General features: G+C 41.9%; 1 protein-coding gene and 1 pseudogene across 4 annotated transcripts in view; one reads left to right on the top strand and one right to left on the bottom strand.

Annotated features, from left to right (window-relative positions):
* The window catches only part of LOC139546813 (zinc finger protein ZFP2-like), a 44,226-nt pseudogene extending 35,207 nt beyond the window's left edge, over positions 1-9,019 (top strand).
* A 197-nt stretch (positions 9,020-9,216) lies between these two features.
* Positions 9,217-22,925, bottom strand: part of LOC139546711 (zinc finger protein ZFP2-like) — a 112,739-nt gene continuing 99,030 nt past the window's right edge. For 3 of the 4 annotated variants that reach the window (XM_071355446.1, XM_071355439.1, XM_071355430.1), the window contains exon 2: positions 19,350-22,615. In XM_071355446.1, coding sequence (XP_071211547.1) covers positions 21,372-22,615 — 1,244 coding nt within the window. In that variant the 3' untranslated portion in view covers positions 19,350-21,371. Of the gene's footprint in view, positions 10,113-12,652; positions 12,745-19,349; positions 22,616-22,925 lie in introns of those variants that run through there. The other variant, XM_071355454.1, reaches the window with a different exon arrangement.

Here is a 22,925-nt window from a genome sequence, read left to right as displayed (position 1 = left end):
ACCTAGAGAGTTACAACCTACTGGCATGACCTAGAGAGTTACAACCTACTGTAGCCTACTGGCATGACCTAGAGAGATACAACCTACTGGCATGACCTAGAGAGTTACAACCTACTGTAACCTACTGGCATGACCTAGAGAGTTACAATCTACTGTAACCTACTGGCATGACCTAGAGAGATACAACCTACTGTAACCTACTGGCATGACCTAGAGAGTTACAACCTACTGTAACCTACTGGCATGACCTAGAGAGTTACAACCTACTGTAGTCTACTGGCATGACCTAGAGAGATACAACTTACTGTAGCCTACTGGCATGACCTAGAGAGATACAACTTACTGTAGCCTACTGGCATGACCTAGAGAGATACATCTACTGTAGCCTACTGGCATGACCTAGAGAGATACAACCTACTGTAGCCTACTGGCATGACCTGGAGAGATGCAACCTACTGTAGCCTACTGGCATGACCTAGAGAGATACAACCTACTGTAACCTACTAGCATGACCTAGAGAGATACAACCTACTGTAACCTACTAGCATGACCTAGAGAGATACAACCTACTGTAACCTACTGGCATGACCTGGAGAGTTACAACCTACTGTAGCCTACTGGCATGACCTAGAGAGATACAACCACTTGGATACAACCTACTGTAGCCTACTGGCATGACCTAGAGAGATACATCTACTGTAGCCTACTGGCATGACCTAGAGAGATACAACCTACTGTAGCCTACTGGCATGACCTAGAGAGATACAACCACTTGGATGCAACCTACTGTAGCCTACTGGCATGACCTGGAGAGATGCAACCTACTGTAACCTACTAGCATGACCTAGAGAGATACAACCTACTGTAGCCTACTGGCATGACCTAGAGAGATACAACCTACTGTAACCTACTAGCATGACCTAGAGAGATACAACCTACTGTAGCCTACTGGCATGACCTAGAGAGATACATCTACTGTAGCCTACTGGCATGACCTAGAGAGATACAACCTACTGTAGCCTACTGGCATGACCTAGAGAGATACAACCTACTGTAACCTACTGGCATGACCTAGAGAGTTACAACCTACTGTAGCCTACTGGCATGACCTAGAGAGATACAACCACTTGGATACAACCTACTGTAGCCTACTGGCATGACCTAGAGAGATACAACCTACTGTAGCCTACTGGCATGACCTAGAGCGTTACAACCTACTGTAGTCTACTGGCATGACCTAGAGAGATACAACCTACTGTATCCTACTGGCTTGACCTAGAGAGCTAAAGTTGTAAAATTCCTGGATTTTAAATGAATATTTTCTAGTAATAATGATAATTTCTATCTTCCTATCTATCTGTGGGTTCCCTCTCCTTTGTCGTCCTCTCTACACCAATAATAGACAACTACTGTGGGATCCCAATGACGGCCGGATGTGATACAGCCTGGATTCGAACCAGGGATTGTTGTGACACCTCTTGCACTGAGATGCAGTGGCTTAGACCGCTGCGTCCGTGTGTGTGTTAACTATTAGAATGCTGTACTAGAATGCTTAAAAGGCCTCTAAAAATTTTAATATCGGTTATCGGTATCGTTTTTTGGGGTAAGGAAAATATTGGATATCGGTATTGGCCAAAAATGTCATATCGGTGCATCCCTTTATTCTAAAATGTTTCACAATACCCCATAATGACATCACAATACCCCATAATGACATCACAATACCCCATAATGCCAAAGCAAAAACAGGTTTAGGTTTTTTGCAAATGTATTGAAACTATTCCCCAGGATAACTAGTCTCAGAGTAATGTACGATCCCAGGATAACTAGTCTCTGAGTAATGTAAGATCCCAGGATAACTAGTCTCAGAGTAATGTAAGATCCCAGGATAACTAGTCTCAGAGTAATGTAAGATCCCAGGATAACTAGTCTCAGAGTAATGTAAGATCCCAGGATAACTAGTCTCAGAGTAATGTAAGATCCCAGGATAACTAGTCTCAGAGTAATGTAAGATCCCAGGATAACTAGTCTCAGAGTAATGTAAGATGCTTGGAAAAAGAAGCTGAAAAGAATAACAGAACGGCACCATTAGAACTAAAATGTGTCCCTGGATGTCAGACCCCCAACTCTCCAAACTGAATAAATAATAAAATGTGTCCCCTGGATGTCAGACCCCCAACCCTCCAAACTGTAAATAAATAATAAAATGTGTCGCCTGGATGTCAGACCCCCATCCCTCCAAACTGTAAATAAATAATAAAATGTGTCTCCTGGATGTCAGACCCCCAACCCTCCAAACTGTAAATAAATAATAAAATGTGTCTCCTTGGCAACAGTAGAACCTCAGCACGTTTACTGTATATGTCGAGACAAAGGAATGATGTAAACAAATAATCCAAAATATTTTTGTCAATGAGACAGTATATAAACAAAGGACTGACCGAACCCCCTTTGGTGACTGAATGCTTGTAAGGAAAACTAGATGATCAAAACATTAGATCACATCAAATAAGCCTGAGTGGTTTCACCTCCTCCCAGACTATACTGGATACTACAGTTATAACTATAGATAGTTATACAGGATACTACAGTTATACAGGATACTTCAGTTATAACTATAGATAGTTATACAGGATACTACAGTTATACAGGATACTACAGTTATAACTATACATAGTTATACAGGATACTACAGTTATACAGGATACTACAGTTATACAGGATACTACAGTTATACAGGATACTTCAGTTATAACTATACATAGTTATACAGGATACTACAGTTATACAGGATACTACAGTTGTAACTATACATAGTTATACAGGATACTACAGTTATACAGGATACTACAGTTATAACTATACATAGTTATACAGGATACTACAGCTATACAGGATACTACAGTTATACAGGATACTTCAGTTATAACTATAGATAGTTATACAGGATACTACAGTTATAACTATACATAGTTATACAGGATACTACAGTTATACAGGATACTACAGTTATACAGGATACTACAGTTATACAGGATACTTCAGTTATAACTATACATAGTTATACAGGATACTACAGTTATACAGGATACTACAGTTGTAACTATACATAGTTATACAGGATACTACAGTTATACAGGATACTACAGTTATAACTATACATAGTTATACAGGATACTACAGCTATACAGGATACTACAGTTATACAGGATACTACAGTTATAACTATACATAGTTATACAGGATACTACAGTTATACAGGATACTACAGTTATAACTATACATAGTTATACAGGATACTACAGTTATACAGGATACTACAGTTATACAGGATACTACAGTTATAACTATACATAGTTATACAGGATACTACAGTTATAACTATACACAGTTATACAGGATACTACAGTTATAACTATACACAGTTATACAGGATACTACAGTTATACAGGATACTACAGTTATACAGGATACTACAGTTATAACTATACATAGTTATACAGGATACTACAGTTATACAGGATACTACAGTTATACAGGATACTACAGTTATAACTATACATAGTTATACAGGATACTACAGTTATAACTATACATAGTTATAGAGGATACTACAGTTATAACTATACATAGTTATACAGGATACTACAGTTATAACTATACATAGTTATACAGGATACTACAGTTATAACTATACATAGTTATACAGGATACTACAGTTATACAGGATACTACAGTTATAACTATACATAGTTATACAGGATACTACAGTTATACAGGATACTACAGTTATACAGGATACTACAGTTATACAGGATACTACAGTTATAACTATACATAGTTATACAGGATACTACAGTTATAACTATACATAGTTATACAGGATACTACAGTTATACAGGATACTACAGTTATAACTATACATAGTTATACAGGATACTACAGTTATAACTATACATAGTTATACAGGATACTACAGTTATACAGGATACTACAGTTATAACTATACATAGTTATACAGGATACTACAGTTATACAGGATACTACAGTTATAACTATACATAGTTATACAGGATACTACAGTTATAACTATACATAGTTATACAGGATACTACAGTTATAACTATACATAGTTATACAGGATACTACAGTTATACAGGATACTACAGTTATACAGGATACTACAGTTATACAGGATACTACAGTTATACAGGATACTACAGTTATACAGGATACTACAGTTATAACTATACATAGTTATACAGGATACTACAGTTATACAGGATACTACAGTTATAACTATACATAGTTATACAGGATACTACAGTTATAACTATACATAGTTATACAGGATACTACAGTTATAACTATACATAGTTATACAGGATACTACAGATATACAGGATACTACAGTTATACAGGATACTACAGTTATACAGGATACTACAGTTATACAGGATACTACAGTTATAACTATACATAGTTATACAGGATACTACAGTTATAACTATACATAGTTATACAGGATACTACAGTTATACAGGATACTACAGTTATAACTATACATCGTTATACAGGATACTACAGTTATACAGGATACTACAGTTATACAGGATACTACAGTTATAACTATACATAGTTATTCAGGATGCTACAGTTATAACTATACATAGTTATACAGGATACTACAGTTATACAGGATACTACAGTTATAACTATACATAGTTATTCCAAAGGTGGGCTACTTACTATCCACTGTTTGCAAGCCACCGTTGCTGATCTATTTCATTTATTTATTTCACCTTTATTTAACCAGGTAGGCAAGTTGAGAACAAGTTCTCATTTACAATTGCGACCTGGCCAAGATAAAGCAAAGCAGTGTGACACAGACAAATAAAGGTGAAAATAAAAAAAATAAAATGGTTCTAACCTAGTCACCTTAACTTTATTGACAACACCCAAATGGATACTGTCATTAATGTGTTTCTTCAATAATTACACATAATTCTTAATACTGTAGCTGTTTAGTTACTAAACTATCATCAGCTGATCCAGGAAATCATTTTCTGAATGCCAGTCACATGACAAACATCACGACATGCAACAACAACCAAAGTGCTTCTTCATTCATTACTCTGGTAAAGACAGTTATGCCGTGCTCCACGTTGGATCCAACATCCCTAACAAATTGATGTTTATAATGTTATTGTCTGCTTGATTTACAGTTGGGTCTCGTTAGTCTGTTTGGAAACAGAGATACTTAGCTCATAATGTGTAGAGAACTGTTCCTTGATGGATAGGCTATTGTACAACACACAGAGCTATTTTCCTATATTTGTTGTTAGGTGAAGTTATGGGTCCTACAGTAGGTCTATGTTATTGTTAGGTGAAGTTATGGCTCCTACAGTAGGTCTATGTTATTGTTAGGTAATGTTATGGGTCCTACAGTAGGTATATGTTATTGTTAGGTAATGTTATGGGTCCTACAGTAGGTATATGTTATTGTTAGGTAATGTTATGGGTCCTACAGTAGGTCTATGTTGTTGTTATGGGTCCTACAGTAGGTCTTTGTTGTTGTTAGGTGAAGTTATGGCTCCTACAGTAGGTCTATGTTGTTGTTAGGTGAAGTTATGGCTCCTACAGTAGGTCTATGTTATTGTTAGGTGAAGTTATGAGTCCTACAGTAGGTCTATGTTGTTGTTATGGGTCCTACAGTAGGTCTATGTTATTGTTATGGGTCCTACAGTAGGTCTATGTTGTTAGGTGACGTTATGGGTCCTACAGTAGGTCTATGTTGTTGTTATGGGTCCTACAGTACACTATGTATGTCATGCAACAACAACCAAAGTGCTTCATCGTTCATTACAGGTATATTTGTTGTTAGGTGAAGTTATGGGACAATTTGGCAAACAGTGTACAAACCCTCATTGTCAGGCTGATGGAAAAGACAAAGAACATTTTACTGGTTGAAGGGTTTTTTAAGTACAAAGCGGTTGATTTGTGATGATCACACAAACATTATATTAAGCAGGACATTCAAACGAGCCTTACAATTATAATCCAAAGTAGTGTGAAATGCACTCATAAGCACCCTGGAAATGGAGGCTACTCCCCTGAGTTTTCACCCATTCACATTCAGAATACTTTGTGAAAAACTAAAATCTTTGCTATAACTATTATCCTCACTAGCGGGAAGGAGTTTCTACAACCAGATATACTACATCTATAACTAGTGGTTTCCTCATTACCAGATATGCTACATCCATAACTATCGGTTTCCTCATTACCAGATATACTACATCCATAACTAGTGGTTTCCTCATTAGCAGGGAGGTGTTTCTACAATTTGATTGTATGTGCTTCGCCCTCGTGCCGCAATTTTATTAAACACAGAAAGGGGCCCATATTGGAGACCAAAAGTCATCTGGCTCAATCATCGATGTTACTACTAATGTGAAAACAATACAAAATATGATTATTGTTGGTCATTTTAAGACAAATGTCAAATCATTACATTCATTACAGACGTCAGTTGTTGTACAACATCATGGCTACGCTGTTGGCATCACCTTTTACAGTGAATTTCCACTGTTGTGGGCCTTGAACCATTTGACTTTGTTGTTCACACAGGAGAGAGACGGGACTATCGTGGATCCTCTGGGAATCCTCAACAACCTCATGATGCTGACGAGGCAGAGAAGAGTCTCTCCACATCAGAACTCCTCCAGAAACACCAGCAGAGACCCACAGGGAAGAAATCTCATTGCTGCTCTGACTGTGGGAAGAGATTCACCTCATCAGGCATTAAAATTCATCAGAGAACACACACAGGAGATAAACCATTTAGCTGTGTTCAATGTGGGAAGAGTTTTGATCAATCTTGCCATCTGATTCAACACCAGACAATACAATACAATACACACAGGAGAGAAACCTTATAGCTGTGATCAATGTGGGAAGAGTTTTTGTCAATCTAGGGATCTGACAGTGCACCAGAGAACACACACAGGAGAGAAACCTTATAGCTGTGATCAATGTGGGAAGAGTTTTGGTGCATCTAGCACTCTGACTATACACCAGAGAACACACACAGGAGAGACACCTTATAGTTGTGGTCAATGTGGGAAGAGTTTTACTACATCTAGCAATCTGACTCTACACCAGAGAACACACACAGGAGAGACACCTTATAGCTGTGGTCAATGTGGGAAGAGTTTTACTCAGTCAACCAGCCTGATATCACACCAGAGAACACACACAGGAGAGAAACCTTACAGCTGTGGTCAATGTGGGAAGAGTTTTACTACATCTGGCCATCTGACTCTACACCAGAGAATACACACAGGAGAGAAACCGTATAGCTGTGGTCAATGTGGGAAGAGTTTTGGTCGATCTGGCCAGCTGACATTACACCAGAGAATACACACAGGAGAGAAACCTTACAGCTGTGGTCAATGTGGGAAGAGTTTTACTACATCTGGTCATCTGACTATACACCAGAGAATACACACAGGAGAGAAGCCTTATATCTGTGATCAATGTGGGATGAGTTTTACTTCATCTAGCCAGCTGACTTTACACCAGAGAACACACACAGGAGAGAAACCTTATATCTGTGATCAATGTGGGATGAGTTTTACTACATCAAGCCATCTGATTCGACACCAGAGAACACACACAGGAGTGAAACCTTATAGTTGTAATCATTGTGAGAAGAGTTTTCCTACATCTGGCCAGCTGACTTCACACCAGAGAACACACACAGGAGAGAAACCTCTCCGCTGTGATCAATGTGACAAGAGATACTCTGATAAAAGGTGTCTGATCAAACATCAGAAAATACATACATGAATGAGTTGTTTCATGATATCAATGAAATAATGTCACAATGTAGAATGTTTTAACATTGTAGTAGGAGTATTTTAATGATGTCACAATGTAGAATGTTTTAACATTGTAGAAGGAGTATTTTAATGATGTCACAATGTAGAATGTTTTAACATTGTAGAAGGAGTATTTTAATGATGTTCTACCTTATCCTTTGCCCTGTTCAATTGATTGCAGCATGATATGGATATTAGCCTCAGGGGAAAATCCAGGCTCTGAATTGAAAGAGTATTATTTAACCAAAAAAAAGAGCTGTGTTACACTTACTGCGTTGGTGACCCACTTTAATCAAAATGCAGCACTTCAAAATGTAGCTAGCTGTTTTCTACGAGTTGAAAAAGCTGCTTGTTTAAAAAAATACATGTAATATGATAGTTGTTGCAGATGTTTGTGTATATACACACATGAAAGCAGTATAATAAATTGTACTAATCAATTTTATTAACAATCTGACATCACTCCAGTATTTCTTTACAACATTCAAATGCTAATTGTCTTTATTCCACTACTGAAGAAGCATGACTCAAATCACCTCATATTTCAAACATTCAGCCTGACAAAAGATACATGTTTTATTATTCCATGCCTCACCATTAAGTTAATTATTGCCAATACATATTAACAAAGGGGTGTACATTTGGTTTTGATTTTCATATTTACAATTTATTTAACAGTTAGTAATCATAATTATTTATGCAACCAGCTGACCATTTTTGGGTACAATTATATTGACATTGTTGCCCTGCTTTTAGATATAATTATATTGATGTTGTTACCCTTCTTTTAGAATATCAGGATTCATTCTCAGATGTGCCAACCCAAATGCATGACATTGGGGACTGGGCCCCGATCCAACAACATGCCTCTCGAGTGAACCCTGAAAAGAGAGAGAGAAGTAAGGTTGAAAGTTACTACGGATATTGCAGGAGTTGGTTGGTGATTGTCTCAAGGGTGGGCAGTCAACAAGTTTTGCGTTTAGCCATTGCGTTGCCATGGATCACAATTTATTTTGACTGCACGTTTTTCCTTATTGGAGATTTAGTTTTTTGGGCTCGTTCCAAGGGGACCAGAGTTCTAGAAGCTAGTTAGTTTTAGGAAGAGGAGAGTTCTAGTAGCCAGTACTATAATACTATTGTATTTTATTATTTAGAAATATGTGTTTTTTCTTGTTTTTAATTGTTGACAGCCAGTAGACACTATGTTTATATTGTAGTTGATTATGTGAAATGGAAGTTGTTTTCTGTTGGGGGTGAGCAAACTTGTCCAACAAAAATATAGGATATATTTGTTGTCTAAAGGGGGAAGGTGTTACGGGCTTTGGTTTTTCCATTTATGTTTTGAGGTTGGACTTTAGCACGTCTAGCTCGTTAGCACGTCTAGCTCGTTAGCACGTCTAGCTCGTTAGTACGTCTAGCTCGTTAGCACGTCTAGCTCGTATAGCTCGTTAGCACGTAGGACGCACTGATTGGTGTCACCTCGTTAGTCAGTATGTGTTACACCTGTGCTGGCTTGTCCATCTCGTTAGTGGGAAGGTGTTTCACCTGAGCTGGTCCAGGTTCTATTTAAGAGTTTCTGGCTCAGTTCTCCAGTTGTCTTGATAGATGTGGAGAGTCAACACCTTTAGTTGCTCCACCTTTTTGGTTTGCTTCCTGTCTTTAAGTTTGTTGTGGGTTTTTCTTTTGTTTTCCTCTTCTGTGGCAGATTTAGTGGGTCTCATGTTGGGTGTCTTTTCTGGTGGGTGTCTTTTAGGTCCCAGTTGTTACTAGTCAACTTTCAGTGGACACTCCACCCCCATAGTGTCTTTCAGAGCCCCTCCTAAAAAACAAGCTAATATTTTGGGTTGTTTATTTTAATTTCTTAATCCTTAGGATGCTCATTAGTCTTTAAGTTATTGTTTTTTTATCCTCTAATGTTTGTGTACTAAATATTTCTGTTTATTTTCATTGTTTTTTCCTGTGAAGCCATTGTGTTGCATCCATGTCTGAAATGTGCTGTATAAAGAAAGCTTGATTTGAACATATTGCAAAACAAATTAACCCAATGACTGACCAAATCAACAGACTCTTGGTCCATCTTAGTATGAAAATCGGTATCAATCCCACTTTTCCAGCCTGCTGAAGGCGTGGTAAACACCACCCCCGGCTCTACCAGGAGCTTGAGGTGGTCTCCCACAGCTCTGATTATGTCATGTTCTGTGGCCTTGCTGTTCCATTTCTTGACTGCCCCTGCAACACAGAAAGAAACACATTTAGTCATATTATATAAAACACTCAAAGTAATGGATATGGAGCATCTACAGCCTCAGTTACATATGAGATGAGTAATACATAGACTAAGATACAGTAGAATAGGATAGAATACAGTATATACATACAGTGAGGGAAAAAAGTATTTGATCCCCTGTTGATTTTGTACGTTTGCCCACTGACAAAGAAATGATCAGTCTATAATTTTAATGGTAGGTTTATTTGAACAGTGAGAGACAGAATAACAACAAAAATATCCAGAAAAACGCATGTCAAAAATGTTATAAATTGATTTGCATTTTAATGAGGGAAATAAGTATTTGACCCCCTCTCAATCAGAAAGATTTCTGGCTCCCAGGTGTCTTTCATACAGGTAACGAGCTGAGATTAGGAGCACACTCTTAAAGGGAGTGCTCCTAATCTCAGTTTCTTACCTGTATAAAAGACACCTGTCCACAGAAGCAATCAATCAATCAGATTCCAAACTCTCCACCATGGCCAAGACCAAAGAGCTCTCCAAGGATGTCAGGGACAAGATTGTAGATCTACACAAGGCTGGAATGGGCTACAAGACCATTGCCAAGCAGCTTGGTGAGAAGGTGACAACAGTTGGTGCGATTATTCGCAAATGGAAGAAACACAAAACAACTGTCAAACTCCCTTGGCCTAGGGCTCCATGCAAGATCTCACCTCGTGGAGTTGCAATGATCATGAGAATGGTGAGGAATCTGCCCAGAACTAAACAGGAGGATCTTGTCAATGATCTTAAGGCAGCTGGGACCATAGTCACCAAGAAAACAATTGGTAACACACTACGCCGTGAAGGACTGAAATCCTGCAGCGCCCGCAAGGTCCCCCTGCTCAAGAAAGCTCATATACATACCCGTCTGAAGTTTGCCAATGAACATCTGAATGATTCAGAGGACAACTGGGTGAACGTGTTGTGGTCAGACGAGACCAAAGTGGAGTTCTTTGGCATCAACTCAACTTGCCGTGTTTGGAGGAGGAGGAATGCTGCCTATGACCCCAAGAAACCATCCCCACCGTCAAACATGGAGGTGGAAACATTATGCTTTGGGGGTGTTTTTCTGCTAAGGGGACAGGACAACTTCACCGCATCAAAGGGACGATGGACGGGGCCATGTACCGTCAAATCTTGGGTGAAAACCTCCTTCCCTCAGCCAGGGCATTGAAAATGGGTCGTGGATGGGTATTCCAGCATGACAATGACCCAAAACACACGGCCAAGGCAACAAAGGAGTGGCTCAAGAAAAAGCACATTAAGGTCCTGGAGTGGCCTAGCCAGTCTCCAGACCTTAATCCCATAGAAAATCTGTGGAGGGGGCTGAAGGTTCGAGTTGCCAAACGTCAGCCTCGAAATCTTAATGACTTGAAGAAGATCTGCAAAGAGGAGTGGGACAAAATCCCTCCTGAGATGTGTGCAAACCTGGTGGCCAACTACAAGAAACATCTGACCTCTGTGATTGCCAACAAGGGTTTTGCCACCAAGTACTAAGTCATGTTTTGCAGAGGGGTCAAATACTTATTTCCCTCATTAAAATGCAAATCAATTTATATTATTTTTGACATGCGTTTTTCTGGATTTTTTTGTTGATATTCTGTCTCTCACTGTTCAAATAAACATACCATTAAAATTACAGACTGATCATTTCATTGTCAGTGGGCAAACGAACAAAATCAGCAGGGGATCAAATACTTTTTTCCCTCACTGTATGAGATGAGTAATACATAGACTAAGATACAGTAGAATAGGATAGAATACAGTATATACATATGAGATGAGTAATACATAGACTGATACAGTAGAATAGGATAGAACACAGTATATACATATGAGATGAGTAATGCATAGACAGATACAGTAGAATAGGATAGAATACAGTATATACATATGAGATGAGTAATACATAGACTAAGATACAGTAGAATAGGATAGAATACAGTATATACATATGAGATGAGTAATACATAGACTAAGATACAGTAGAATAGGATAGAATACAGTATATACATATGAGATGAGTAATACATAGACTAAGATACAGTAGAATAGGATAGAATACAGTATATACATATGAGATGAGTAATGCCAGATATGTAAACATTATTAAAGACACTAGTGTTCCATTCCTTAAAGTGGCCAATGATTTCAAGTCTGTGTATGTAGGCAGCAGCCTCTCTGTGTTAGTGATGGAAAAACAGCTTCTCTCTCTCGGTCCCAGCTTTGATGCACCTGTACTGACCTCACCTTCTGGATGATAGCGGGGTGAACAGGCAGTGGCTCGGGTAATAACAAAGAACAAATGTGTGTGCCTGAGGGGAAATTGACTTTCATACAGCCAAAAGGGGTGAGAAATTACACCAATATCAGTGGACAATTTGCACTAATGTAAATAAACATGGATGATGGAACATATTCCCTTTTTCTGACGTGATGACGTGATGAACCGCTAAGGGGACATAAATATTTACCATCTAAACCATGTGTGACCTCTCACCTCTCTGGCTGTAGAAGTGTTCTTCCTAACCAGTCCCTCAACAGCTCTCTGACTGAGCTCCACCCTCACTGGGTCTTCAGAGGAGAGGAAGGCTGAGGAGGGATGGAAGGATGAATGGATCAGTCAGTCAATAAAGTGTAGAGCTGCTGTCTATGCTGTCTGACAAAATCACTATTTTAGTAGTTCATTAAAGTAAATAAGGCTTTATGACTGATGAATACCAACTATCAATCACTTAGATCATGTATTTTCAGGTAGAGATACATCCTTGGGAAGTCCCTAGCCCGTTGAAGTTGACATTTAGAATGGTTAAGTTAGGGTTTAGGGTAGGGATGTCCCAAGGATCCCAGATAGCATTGACCATTGTGCCTTCTTCTGTCTCTTTTACATAGCAGGTGATGGGTTCTGACTTCTGAACTTGAAAATATGAAAAATCCTTATTATGTGAAATTGAATTAACCAGGTTTCTAGGATATATAGTATATTCTAGAATTCATCCATGATGTCATAATGATAGTTTAACCAGGTTTCTAGGCTATGTAGTATATTCTATATAACATGATATCGTTGAGTGATGACAGAATGTAGCTGACTGTCTTCTGCAGGTTGTCCTCTTATCGGTGAGGTTAAAGATATCTCCAATTTCCATGTGTTTTTGTTGTTGTTGTTAGTTTCAACAGCACGTACAACCTGATTTCCCCCCTAATCGATATCAGTGATTTATTGCTACTTGTCAAAACAACAGTGTTTTTGGTGCTTGTGCAGTTTATAAGGAGCTTGTTTTAAAAAAGACAATTATTGTGGCAGATGTTTGTGTATATACCACATGTTAGGTTAATTAAACAATAATGTATGTTGATGCTAATATGATGTACAATATTCCATGATGTTTCTATATGATAACAATAGAGTAATATATTTAATATGATGTACAATATTCCATGATGTTTCTATATGATAACAATAGAGTAATATATTTAATATGATGTACAATATTCCATAATGTTTCTATATGATAACAATACCGTAATATATTTAATATGCCATATACTATTTTTTAACAGTTTCACTAATTAACTGTGTGCCATTTATCTTTCAATATTTATTTAATATATATATTTAAATGCTTGACACATTTTCTCTTCCTTTGAAATTCTTATAGGACATAACATGGACACAATGCAATTGGGATCAAGAAGAAGGTACAGATATGTTGTAGGACAGCTGCATTTGAAGTGTACATTTAACCTACATAGCAGTCAATACAAACTGAAATCTCTTAGCATACAAATGTGTGCAAATGATCTTTTCAGATCTTCTCAGAAATGAATCAAGTCCATGGAATGGATATAGACAAAAAGATAATTCAAGGACCATCAGAGGTCGAGAGGCAGGGCAGGGGTGAGGACATCATCCTGCTATGTTGACAGTCCCTGAAGGACAATACAGAAGAGGGATTTTCTCTTATTCCTTCCCTTTCTCTAATGTATTTTGTAATAAAATTAGCAAGTGTAGTAAGGTCATTGCTTTACTTTACTAGGACTCGAGACCACAGCAGCAATTCTTTTCAGATCTTCTCAGAAATGAATCAAGTCCAGGGAATGGATATGAGAGTGAAATCCCGCTGGCCTTTGAAGGCGAGAACATCCACGCCCTCGAGGACGTCCCCAAGTGACTTGGGGCTCTGCTAAGGCTGTATTTTTTATTTCAGTGTCAGGACTGCTCTAGGTTGCCCGCAACCGACCAATGATAGATGTGTTTGAGTCGACTGACTCTCAGATCATCCTCCACTGACTCGGCCCTGTCTACACCTCCAAGGTGACCCCCCTCACACTGGAATACACACTCCTACAGGGCCTACTGCCTCGGCCCTATTTACACCTCCAAGGAGCCCCCCCTCACACTGCAACACTCAGAGCCTCCTGACTGGGCCCTGTTTACACCTCCAAGGTGACCCCCCTCACACTGGAATACACACTCAGAGCCTCCTGACTCGGCCCTGTTTACACCTCCAAGGTGACCCCCCTCACACTGGAATACACACTCAGAGCCTCCTGACTGGGCCCTGTTTACACCTCCAAGGTGACCCCCCTCACACTGGAATACACACTCAGAGCCTCCTGACTGGGCCCTGTTTACACCTCCAAGGTGACCCCCCTCACACTGGAATACACACTCAGAGCCTCCTGACTCGGCCCTGTTTACACCTCCACACAGGAATACACACTCAGAGCCTCCTGACTGGGCCCTGTTTACACCTCCAAGGTGACCCCCCTCACACAGGAATACACACTCAGAGCCTCCTGACTCGGCCCTGTTTACACCTCCACACAGGAATACACACTCAGAGCCTCCTGACTGGGCCCTGTTTACACCTCCAAGGTGACCGCCCTCACACTGGAACACTCAGAGACTACGAGGTTTTGATAAAAACTCCACTTTGCGTGTTTCGCTCACCTCCTTTTTTAAACTAGGTCCGAGATGTGGTATTCACTCGGCTCGCTGCATCTCAGATCAAAGGTGGGTCCATCGGCTCCGTTCCCGAAGTGTGGTCTCCCTGAGATCCCAAGTTTGAGGGATCCCTTGTGCACCATTTACCCAGGTCATCAGGAGCCAGGTCATTTACCCAGGTCGTCAGGAGCCAGGCCATTTACCCAGGTCGTCAGGAGCCAGGTCATTTACCCAGGTCGTCAGGAGCCAGGTCATTTCCCAGGTCATTTGCCCAGGTCGTCAGGAGCCAGATCATTTACCCAGGTAATTTACCCAGGTCGTCAGGAGCCAAGTCATTTACCCAGGTCGTCAGGAGCCAGGTCATTTACCCAGGTAATTTGCCCAGGTTGTCAGGAGCCAGGTAATTTACACAGGTCATCAGGAGCCTGGTAATTTACCCAGGTTGTCAGGAGCCAGGTCATTTACACAGGTCATCAGGAGTCAGGTCATTTACCCAGGTAGTCAGGAGCCAGGTCATTTACCCAGGTAGTCAGGAGCCAGGTCTTTTACCCAGGTCGTCAGGAGCCAGGTCGTCAGGAGCCAGGTAATTTACTCAGGTATTTTGCCCAGGTTGTCAGGAGCCAGGTCATTTACCCAGGTCTTCAGGAGCCAGGTCATTTACCCAGGTAGTCAGGAGCCAGGTCATTTACCCAGGTAGTCAGGAGCCAGGTCATTTACCCAGGTCGTCAGGAGCAAGGTCATTTACCCAGGTCATTTACCCAGGTCGCCGGGAGGCAGGTCATTTACCCAGGTCGTCAGGAGCCAGGTAATTTACCCAGGTAATTTGCCCAGGTTGTCAGGAGCCAGGTCATTTACACAGGTCATCAGGAGCCAGGTCATTTACCCATGTCGTCAGGAGCCAGGTCATTTACCCAGGTAGTCAGGAGCCAGGTCTTTTACCCAGGTCGTCAGGAGCCAGGTCGTCAGGAGCCAGGTAATTTACTCAGGTATTTTGCCCAGGTTGTCAGGAGCCAGGTCATTTACCCAGGTCTTCAGGAGCCAGGTCATTTACCCAGGTAGTCAGGAGCCAGGTCATTTACCCTGGTAGTCAGGAGCCAGGTCATTTACCCAGGTCGTCAGGAGCAAGGTCATTTACCCAGGTCGTCGGGAGGCAGGTCATTTACCCAGGTCGTCAGGAGCCAGGTCATTTACCCAGGTCGTCAGGAGCCAGGTCATTTACCCAGGTCATTTACCCAGGTCTTCAGGAGCCAGGTCATTTACCCAGGTAGTCAGGAGCCAGGTCATTTACCCAGGTAGTCAGGAGCCAGGTCATTTACCCAGGTCGTCAGGAGCAAGGTCATTTACCCAGGTCATTTACCCAGGTCGTCGGGAGGCAGGTCATTTACCCAGGTCATTTACGCAGGTTGTCAGGAGCCAGGTCATTTACCCAGGTCGTCACCAGCCAGGTCATTTACCCAGGTCGTCAGGAGCCAGGTCATTTACCCAGGTTGTCAGGAGCCAGGTCATTTACCCAGGTCATCAAGAGCCAGGTCATTTACCCAGGTAGTCAGGAGCCAGGTCATTTACCCAGGTAGTCAGGAGCCAGGTCATTTACCCAGGTAATCAGGAGCCAGGTCATTTACACAGGTCATTTACCCAGGTCATCAGGAGCCAGGTCATTTACGGTCCCGTGTGGCTCAGTTGGTTGAGCATGGCGCTTGCAACGCCAGGGTTGTGGGTTCGATTCCCACGGGGGCCCAGAACAAAAAAGTATGAATGTATGTACTTGTAAGTCGCTCTGGATAAGAGCGTCTGCTAAATGACTAAAATGTAAATGTAAAAATGTACCCAGGTCATCAGGAGCCAGATCATTTACCCAGGTAGTCAGGAGCCAGGTCATTTACCCAGGAAGTCAGGAGCCAGGTCTTTTACCTAGGTCGTCAGGAGCCAGGTCATTTACCCAGGTCGTCAGGAGCCAGGTCATTTACCTAGGTCATCAGGAGCCAGGTCATTTACCCAGGTCGTCAGGAGCCAGGTCATTTACCCAGGTCATCAGGAGCCAGGTCATTTACCCAGGTTCACAGGTGCCAGGTCATTTACCCAGGTCGTCAGGAGCCAGGTCATTTACCCAGATCGTCAGGAGCCAGGTCATTTACCTAGGTCATCAGGAGCCAGGTCATTTACCCAGGTAGTCAGGAGCCAGGTCATTTACCCAGGTAGTCAGGAGCCAGGTCATTTACCCAGGTAATCAGGAGCCAGGTCATTTACACAGGTCATTTACCCAGGTCATCAGGAGCCAGGTCATTTACGGTCCCGTGTGGCTCAGTTGGTTGAGCATGGCGCTTGCAACGCCAGGGTTGTGGGTTCGATTCCCACGGGGGCCCAGAACAAAAAAGTATGAATGTATGTACTTGTAAGTCGCTCTGGATAAGAGCGTCTGCTAAATGACTAAAATGTAAATGTAAAAATGTACCCAGGTCATCAGGAGCCAGATCATTTACCCAGGTAGTCAGGAGCCAGGTCATTTACCCAGGAAGTCAGGAGCCAGGTCTTTTACCTAGGTCGTCAGGAGCCAGGTCATTTACCCAGGTCGTCAGGAGCCAGGTCATTTACCTAGGTCATCAGGAGCCAGGTCATTTACCCAGGTCATTTACCCAGGTCGTCAGGAGCCAGGTCATTTACCCAGGTCATCAGGAGCCAGGTCATTTACCCAGGTTCACAGGTGCCAGGTCATTTACCCAGGTCGTCAGGAGCCAGGTCATTTACCCAGATCGTCAGGAGCCAGGTCATTTACCTAGGTCATCAGGAGCCAGGTCATTTACCCAGGTCGTCAGGAGCCAGGTCATTTACCCAGGTCGTCAGGAGCCAGGTCATTTACCCAGGTCGTCAGGAGCCAGGTCATTTACCCAGGTCGTCAGGAGCCAGGTCATTTACCCAGGTCGTCAGGAGCCAGGTCATTTACCCAGGTCGTCAGGAGCCAGGTCATTTACCCAGGTCGTCAGGAGCCAGGTCATTTACCCAGGTCGTCAGAAGCCAGGTCATTTACCCAGATCGTCAGGAGCCAGGTCATTTACCCAGGTCGTCAGGAGCAAGGTCATTTACCCAGGTCATTTACCCAGGTCGTCAGGAGCCAGGTCATTTACCTAGGTCGTCAGGAGCCAGGTCATTTACCCAGGTCGTCAGCAGCCAGGTCATTTACCCAGGTCATTTACCCAGGTCGTCAGGAGCCAGGTCATTTACCCAGGTCCTCAGGAGCCAGGTCATTTACCCAGGTCGTCAGGAGCCAGGTCATTTACCGAGGTAGTCAGGAGCCAGGTCATTTACCAAGGTAGTCAGGAGCCAGGTCATTTACCCAGGTCATCAGGAGCCAGGTCATTTACCGAGGTAGTCAGGAGCCAGGTCATTTACCAAGGTAGTCAGGAGCCAGGTCATTTACCCAGGTCGTCAGGAGCAAGGTCATTTACCCAGGTCATTTACCCAGGTCGTCGGGAGGCAGGTCATTTACCCAGGTCATTTACCCAGGTCATCAGGAGCCAGGTCATTTACTCAGGTAGTCAGGAGCCAGGTCCTTTACCCAGGTCGTCAGGAGCCAGGTCATTTACCCAGGTTCACAGGAGCCAGGTCATTTACCCAGGTCGTCAGGAGCCAGGTCATTTACCCAGATCGTCAGGAGCCAGGTCATTTACCTAGGTCATCAGGTCATTTACCCAGGTAATTTGCCAAGGTTGTCAGGAGCCAGGTCATTTACCCAGGTCATCAGGAGCCAGGTCATTTCCCCAGGTAGTCAGGAGCCAGGTCATTTACCCAGGTAGTCAGGAGCCAGGTCATTTACCCAGGTCGTCAGGAGCAAGGTCGTTTACCCAGGTCATTTACCCAGGTCGTCGGGAGGCAGGTCATTTACTCAGGTCATTTACCCAGGTCATCAGGAGCCAGGTCATTTACTCAGGTCGTCAGGAGCCAGGTCATTTACCCAGGTCGTCAGGAGCCAGGTCATTTACCCAGGTTCACAGGAGCCAGGTCATTTACCCAGGTCGTCAGGAGCCAGGTCATTTACCCAGATCGTCAGGAGCCAGGTCATTTACCTAGGTCATCAGGAGCCAGGTAATTTACCCAGGTCATTTACCCAGGTCGTCAGGAGCCAGGTCATTTACCCAGGTCGTCAGCAGCGGTCACCAAGTCAAGATTCACATCCCCATTGCCAAATGTGGTTAATTTCTTTCATATCAAATGAGGAGAGACAAACTTATCACACAAGTCAGAGTTATTCTTAAACTAAATCTTTATTCACTTATTAATAAGGGAGCAGGTCAATACAACACGCAAATATAAAGTTAATCAATTGAGTGCTGTACGATGATGGCTGGTTGACAAATCACCCCCAGATGATTCGTTGAGAGCCACAAGACAGAAGTACAAAGGTCTTTCAACCTACATGACGAACAACAGATGTATAGAACGGGTCACAAGGTTAAGATTTGTATGAAAGATACTTATAATTCTCAGCAGACAGTATCTGCTGTAAAAACAGTACTCTTTGTGTATAGACCAGGGTCTGGCCCTGGGGTCATCTATCCCTGGTACCATATAGAACAGGAACATTAACTCATGCTCTGGAATGCGGTCTCTTTAGGTTTTATCACCCAAAAGACATTGTAAATCTCCTGTCAGTGTTTTCTCCCAGAGGCCCATCCTCAGTAGAACACACAGACACAATAGTTCTAAGAACCCTCTATTCTGTTGCATAAAACAACCATTTGATGCAATAAAAGTATTATAACATAATGTTGCAATTTTTCTCTCGGTGTCCACGGAAAGTTGACTAGTAACAACAACTGGGACATAAAAGACACCAACCATGAGACCCACTAAATCTGCCCAAGAAGAGGCAAACAAAAGAAAAACCCACACCAAACTTAAAGACAGGAAGCAAACCAAAAAGGTGGAGCAACTAAAGGTGTTGACATTCCACATCTATCAAGACAACTGGAGCACTGGGCCAGACACTCTTAAATAGAACCTGGACCAGCTCAGGTGAAACACCTTCCCACTAACGAGATGGACAAGCCAGAACAGGTGTAACACATACTGACTAACGAGGTGACACAAATCGGTACGCCCTACGTGCTAACGAGCTATACTTGCTAACGAGCTATACGTGCTAACGAGCTAGACGTGCTAAAGTCCAACCTCAAAACATAAATGGAAAAACCAAAGACTAACACCTTAAGAGAATGTGCACCACCAACAGAAAACAACTTCCAATTCACATTATAATCAACTACAATGCTTCACCTTCACCAATAAAAACATGGTGTCTACTGGCTGTCAACAATTAAAAACAAGAAGAAAAAAAGTTTATTTTTCCCTTCCTAAAACTCACTAGCTTCTAGAACTCTCGTCTTCCTAAAACTCACTTGCTTCTAGAACTCTCTTCTTCCTAAAACTCACAAGCTTCTAGAACTCTCGTCCCCTTCTAGAACTCATCTCTAATACGGAAAGTCAAAATAATATCTGATCCATGGACCCCACTGGCTAAACACAAATCTTTTTGACTGCCAAACCTTGAGACAATCAGAAACCAAGTTGACCTCACCATGGACACAAGCACCAAAAACGCAGTTGTTTTGACAAGTAGCAATACATCACTGATATCGATTAGGTGGTAAATCAGGTTGTACTTGCTGTTGAAACTAACATCTAAAATAACACATGGAACTGGGATATATCATTTAGCTCACTGGTTAGAGGACAACCTGCAGAAGACAGTCAGCTACATTTTGGAGTGATGCATTTAAATGTAGGGGTCGCTGAACAAAGGAACACAACACTTATTTGTCATCACTCATCGATATTAAGTTGAAATCAATTGTGCGAGAGGAGGTTGCACGTCCTGTTAAAACTAACAGCTCAAAAACCACACGGAACCTGGGAATAATGTGTACATCCCTGGTTAGAGGACAGCTTGTAGAAAACAGATCGCTACATTCTGAAGTGTTGCATTTTGATTCAAGTGGGTCACTAACGTGGTAAGTGGAACACAACTCTTTTCTTGTTAGTCACTTTTTGTTAAATCTCATAAATAGTACTCCTCCCCTGAGGCTGATATCCATATCATGCTGAAATCAATAGAACAGGGGGCAAACATTTAGGCTTCTACATTGTGACATTGTTAAAATATTCCTACTACAAAGTGTTAACATTCTACATTGTGACATTAATTCATTGATATCATGAATCAACTCCTTCATGTATGTATTTTGTAATATTTGATCAGATATCTTTAATCAGATTATCTCTGGTCACAGCTAAAAGATTCCTCTCCTGTGTGTGTTCCCTGGTGTACTGTCAGATCACCAGATGGAACAAAACTCTTCCCACATTGATTACAGATAAAATACTTCTCTCCTATGTGTGTTCTCTGGTGTACTGTCAGATCGCCAGATGGAACAAAACTCGTCCCACATTTACCACAGCTATAGTGTTTCTCTCCTGTGTGTGTTCTCTGGTGTACAGTCAGAAGGCCAGATGAAACAAAACTCTTCCCACATTGATAACAGGTATAAGGTTTCTCTCCTGTGTGTGTTCTCTGGTGTCGCGACAGATTGCAAGACTTCGTAAAACTCTTCCCACATTCATCACAGCTATACGGTTTCTCTCCTGTGTGTGTTCTCTGGTGTCGTGTCAGGCTAGTTGAATGGCTAAAACTCTTCCTACATTGAATACAGCTATAAGGTTTCTCTCCTGTGTGTATTCGCTGGTGTGATATCAGGCTGGTTGAATGGCTAAAACTCTTCCCACATTGAGTACAGCTATAAGGTTTATCGCCTGTGTGTGTTCTCTGGTGTGATATCAGGCTGGTTGACTGGCTAAAACTCTTCCCACATTGAGTACAGCTATAAGATTTCTCGCCTGTGTGTGTTCTCTGGTGTATTATCAGGCTGCTTAGCTGAGTAAAACTCTTCCCACATTGATCACAGCTGTACGGTTTCTCACCTGTGTGTGTTCTCTGGTGTGTTATCAGGTTGCTTAGCTGAGAAAAACTCTTCCCACATTGAGTACAGCTATGAGATTTCTCACCTGTGTGTGTTCTCTGGTGTGTTATCAGGTTGCTTAGCTGAGTAAAACTCTTCCCACATTGATTACAGCTATAAGGTTTCTCTCCTGTGTGTATTCTCTGGTGTACAGTCAGAAGGCCAGATGAAACAAAACTCTTCCCACATTGATAACAGGTATAAGGTTTCTCTCCTGTGTGTGTTCTCTGGTGTCGTGTCAGATTGCAAGACTTAGTAAAACTCTTCCCACATTCATCACAGCTAAAAGGTTTCTCTCCTGTGTGGATTCTCTGATGAATTATAATGCCTGCTGAGGAGGTGAATCTCTTCCCACAGTCAGAGCAGCAGTGAGATTTCTTCCCTGTGGATCTCTGCAGGTGTTTCTTGACGTGTTCTGATCTGGAGAGACTCTTCTCTGCCATGTCAGCATCATGATGTTGTTGAGGCTCCCCAGAGGATCCACGATAGTCCCGTCTCTCTCCTGTGTGAACAACAAAGTCATACAGATGGTTAAATGCCCACAACAGCAGAAGTTTATTTGAGGTAAAGGGTGATGCCCAGAGCGTACCCATGAAGTTGTACAACAATTGACGTCTGTTAAATTGAACAATTAAGACAGTCAAGATAGGAACAATAGTGATATTTTGTCTTGTTTTCACATTAGTAGTAACATCGATGATTGTAGACTAGAAATAAGTTATTCAAGTTGTTGAAACTCTAAGCAGTGTGCCAGACGACTTTTGGTGTCCAATATAGGCCCCTTTCTGTGTTTGCTAAAATTGCGGCACGAG

This window comes from Salvelinus alpinus, chromosome 2 (genome assembly GCF_045679555.1).
Source record: "Salvelinus alpinus chromosome 2, SLU_Salpinus.1, whole genome shotgun sequence".
NCBI classification, from domain to species: Eukaryota; Metazoa; Chordata; class Actinopteri; order Salmoniformes; family Salmonidae; genus Salvelinus; species Salvelinus alpinus.
Note: the sequence above shows the minus strand (reverse complement) of the source record. Positions and strands in the feature narration are given on the sequence as shown.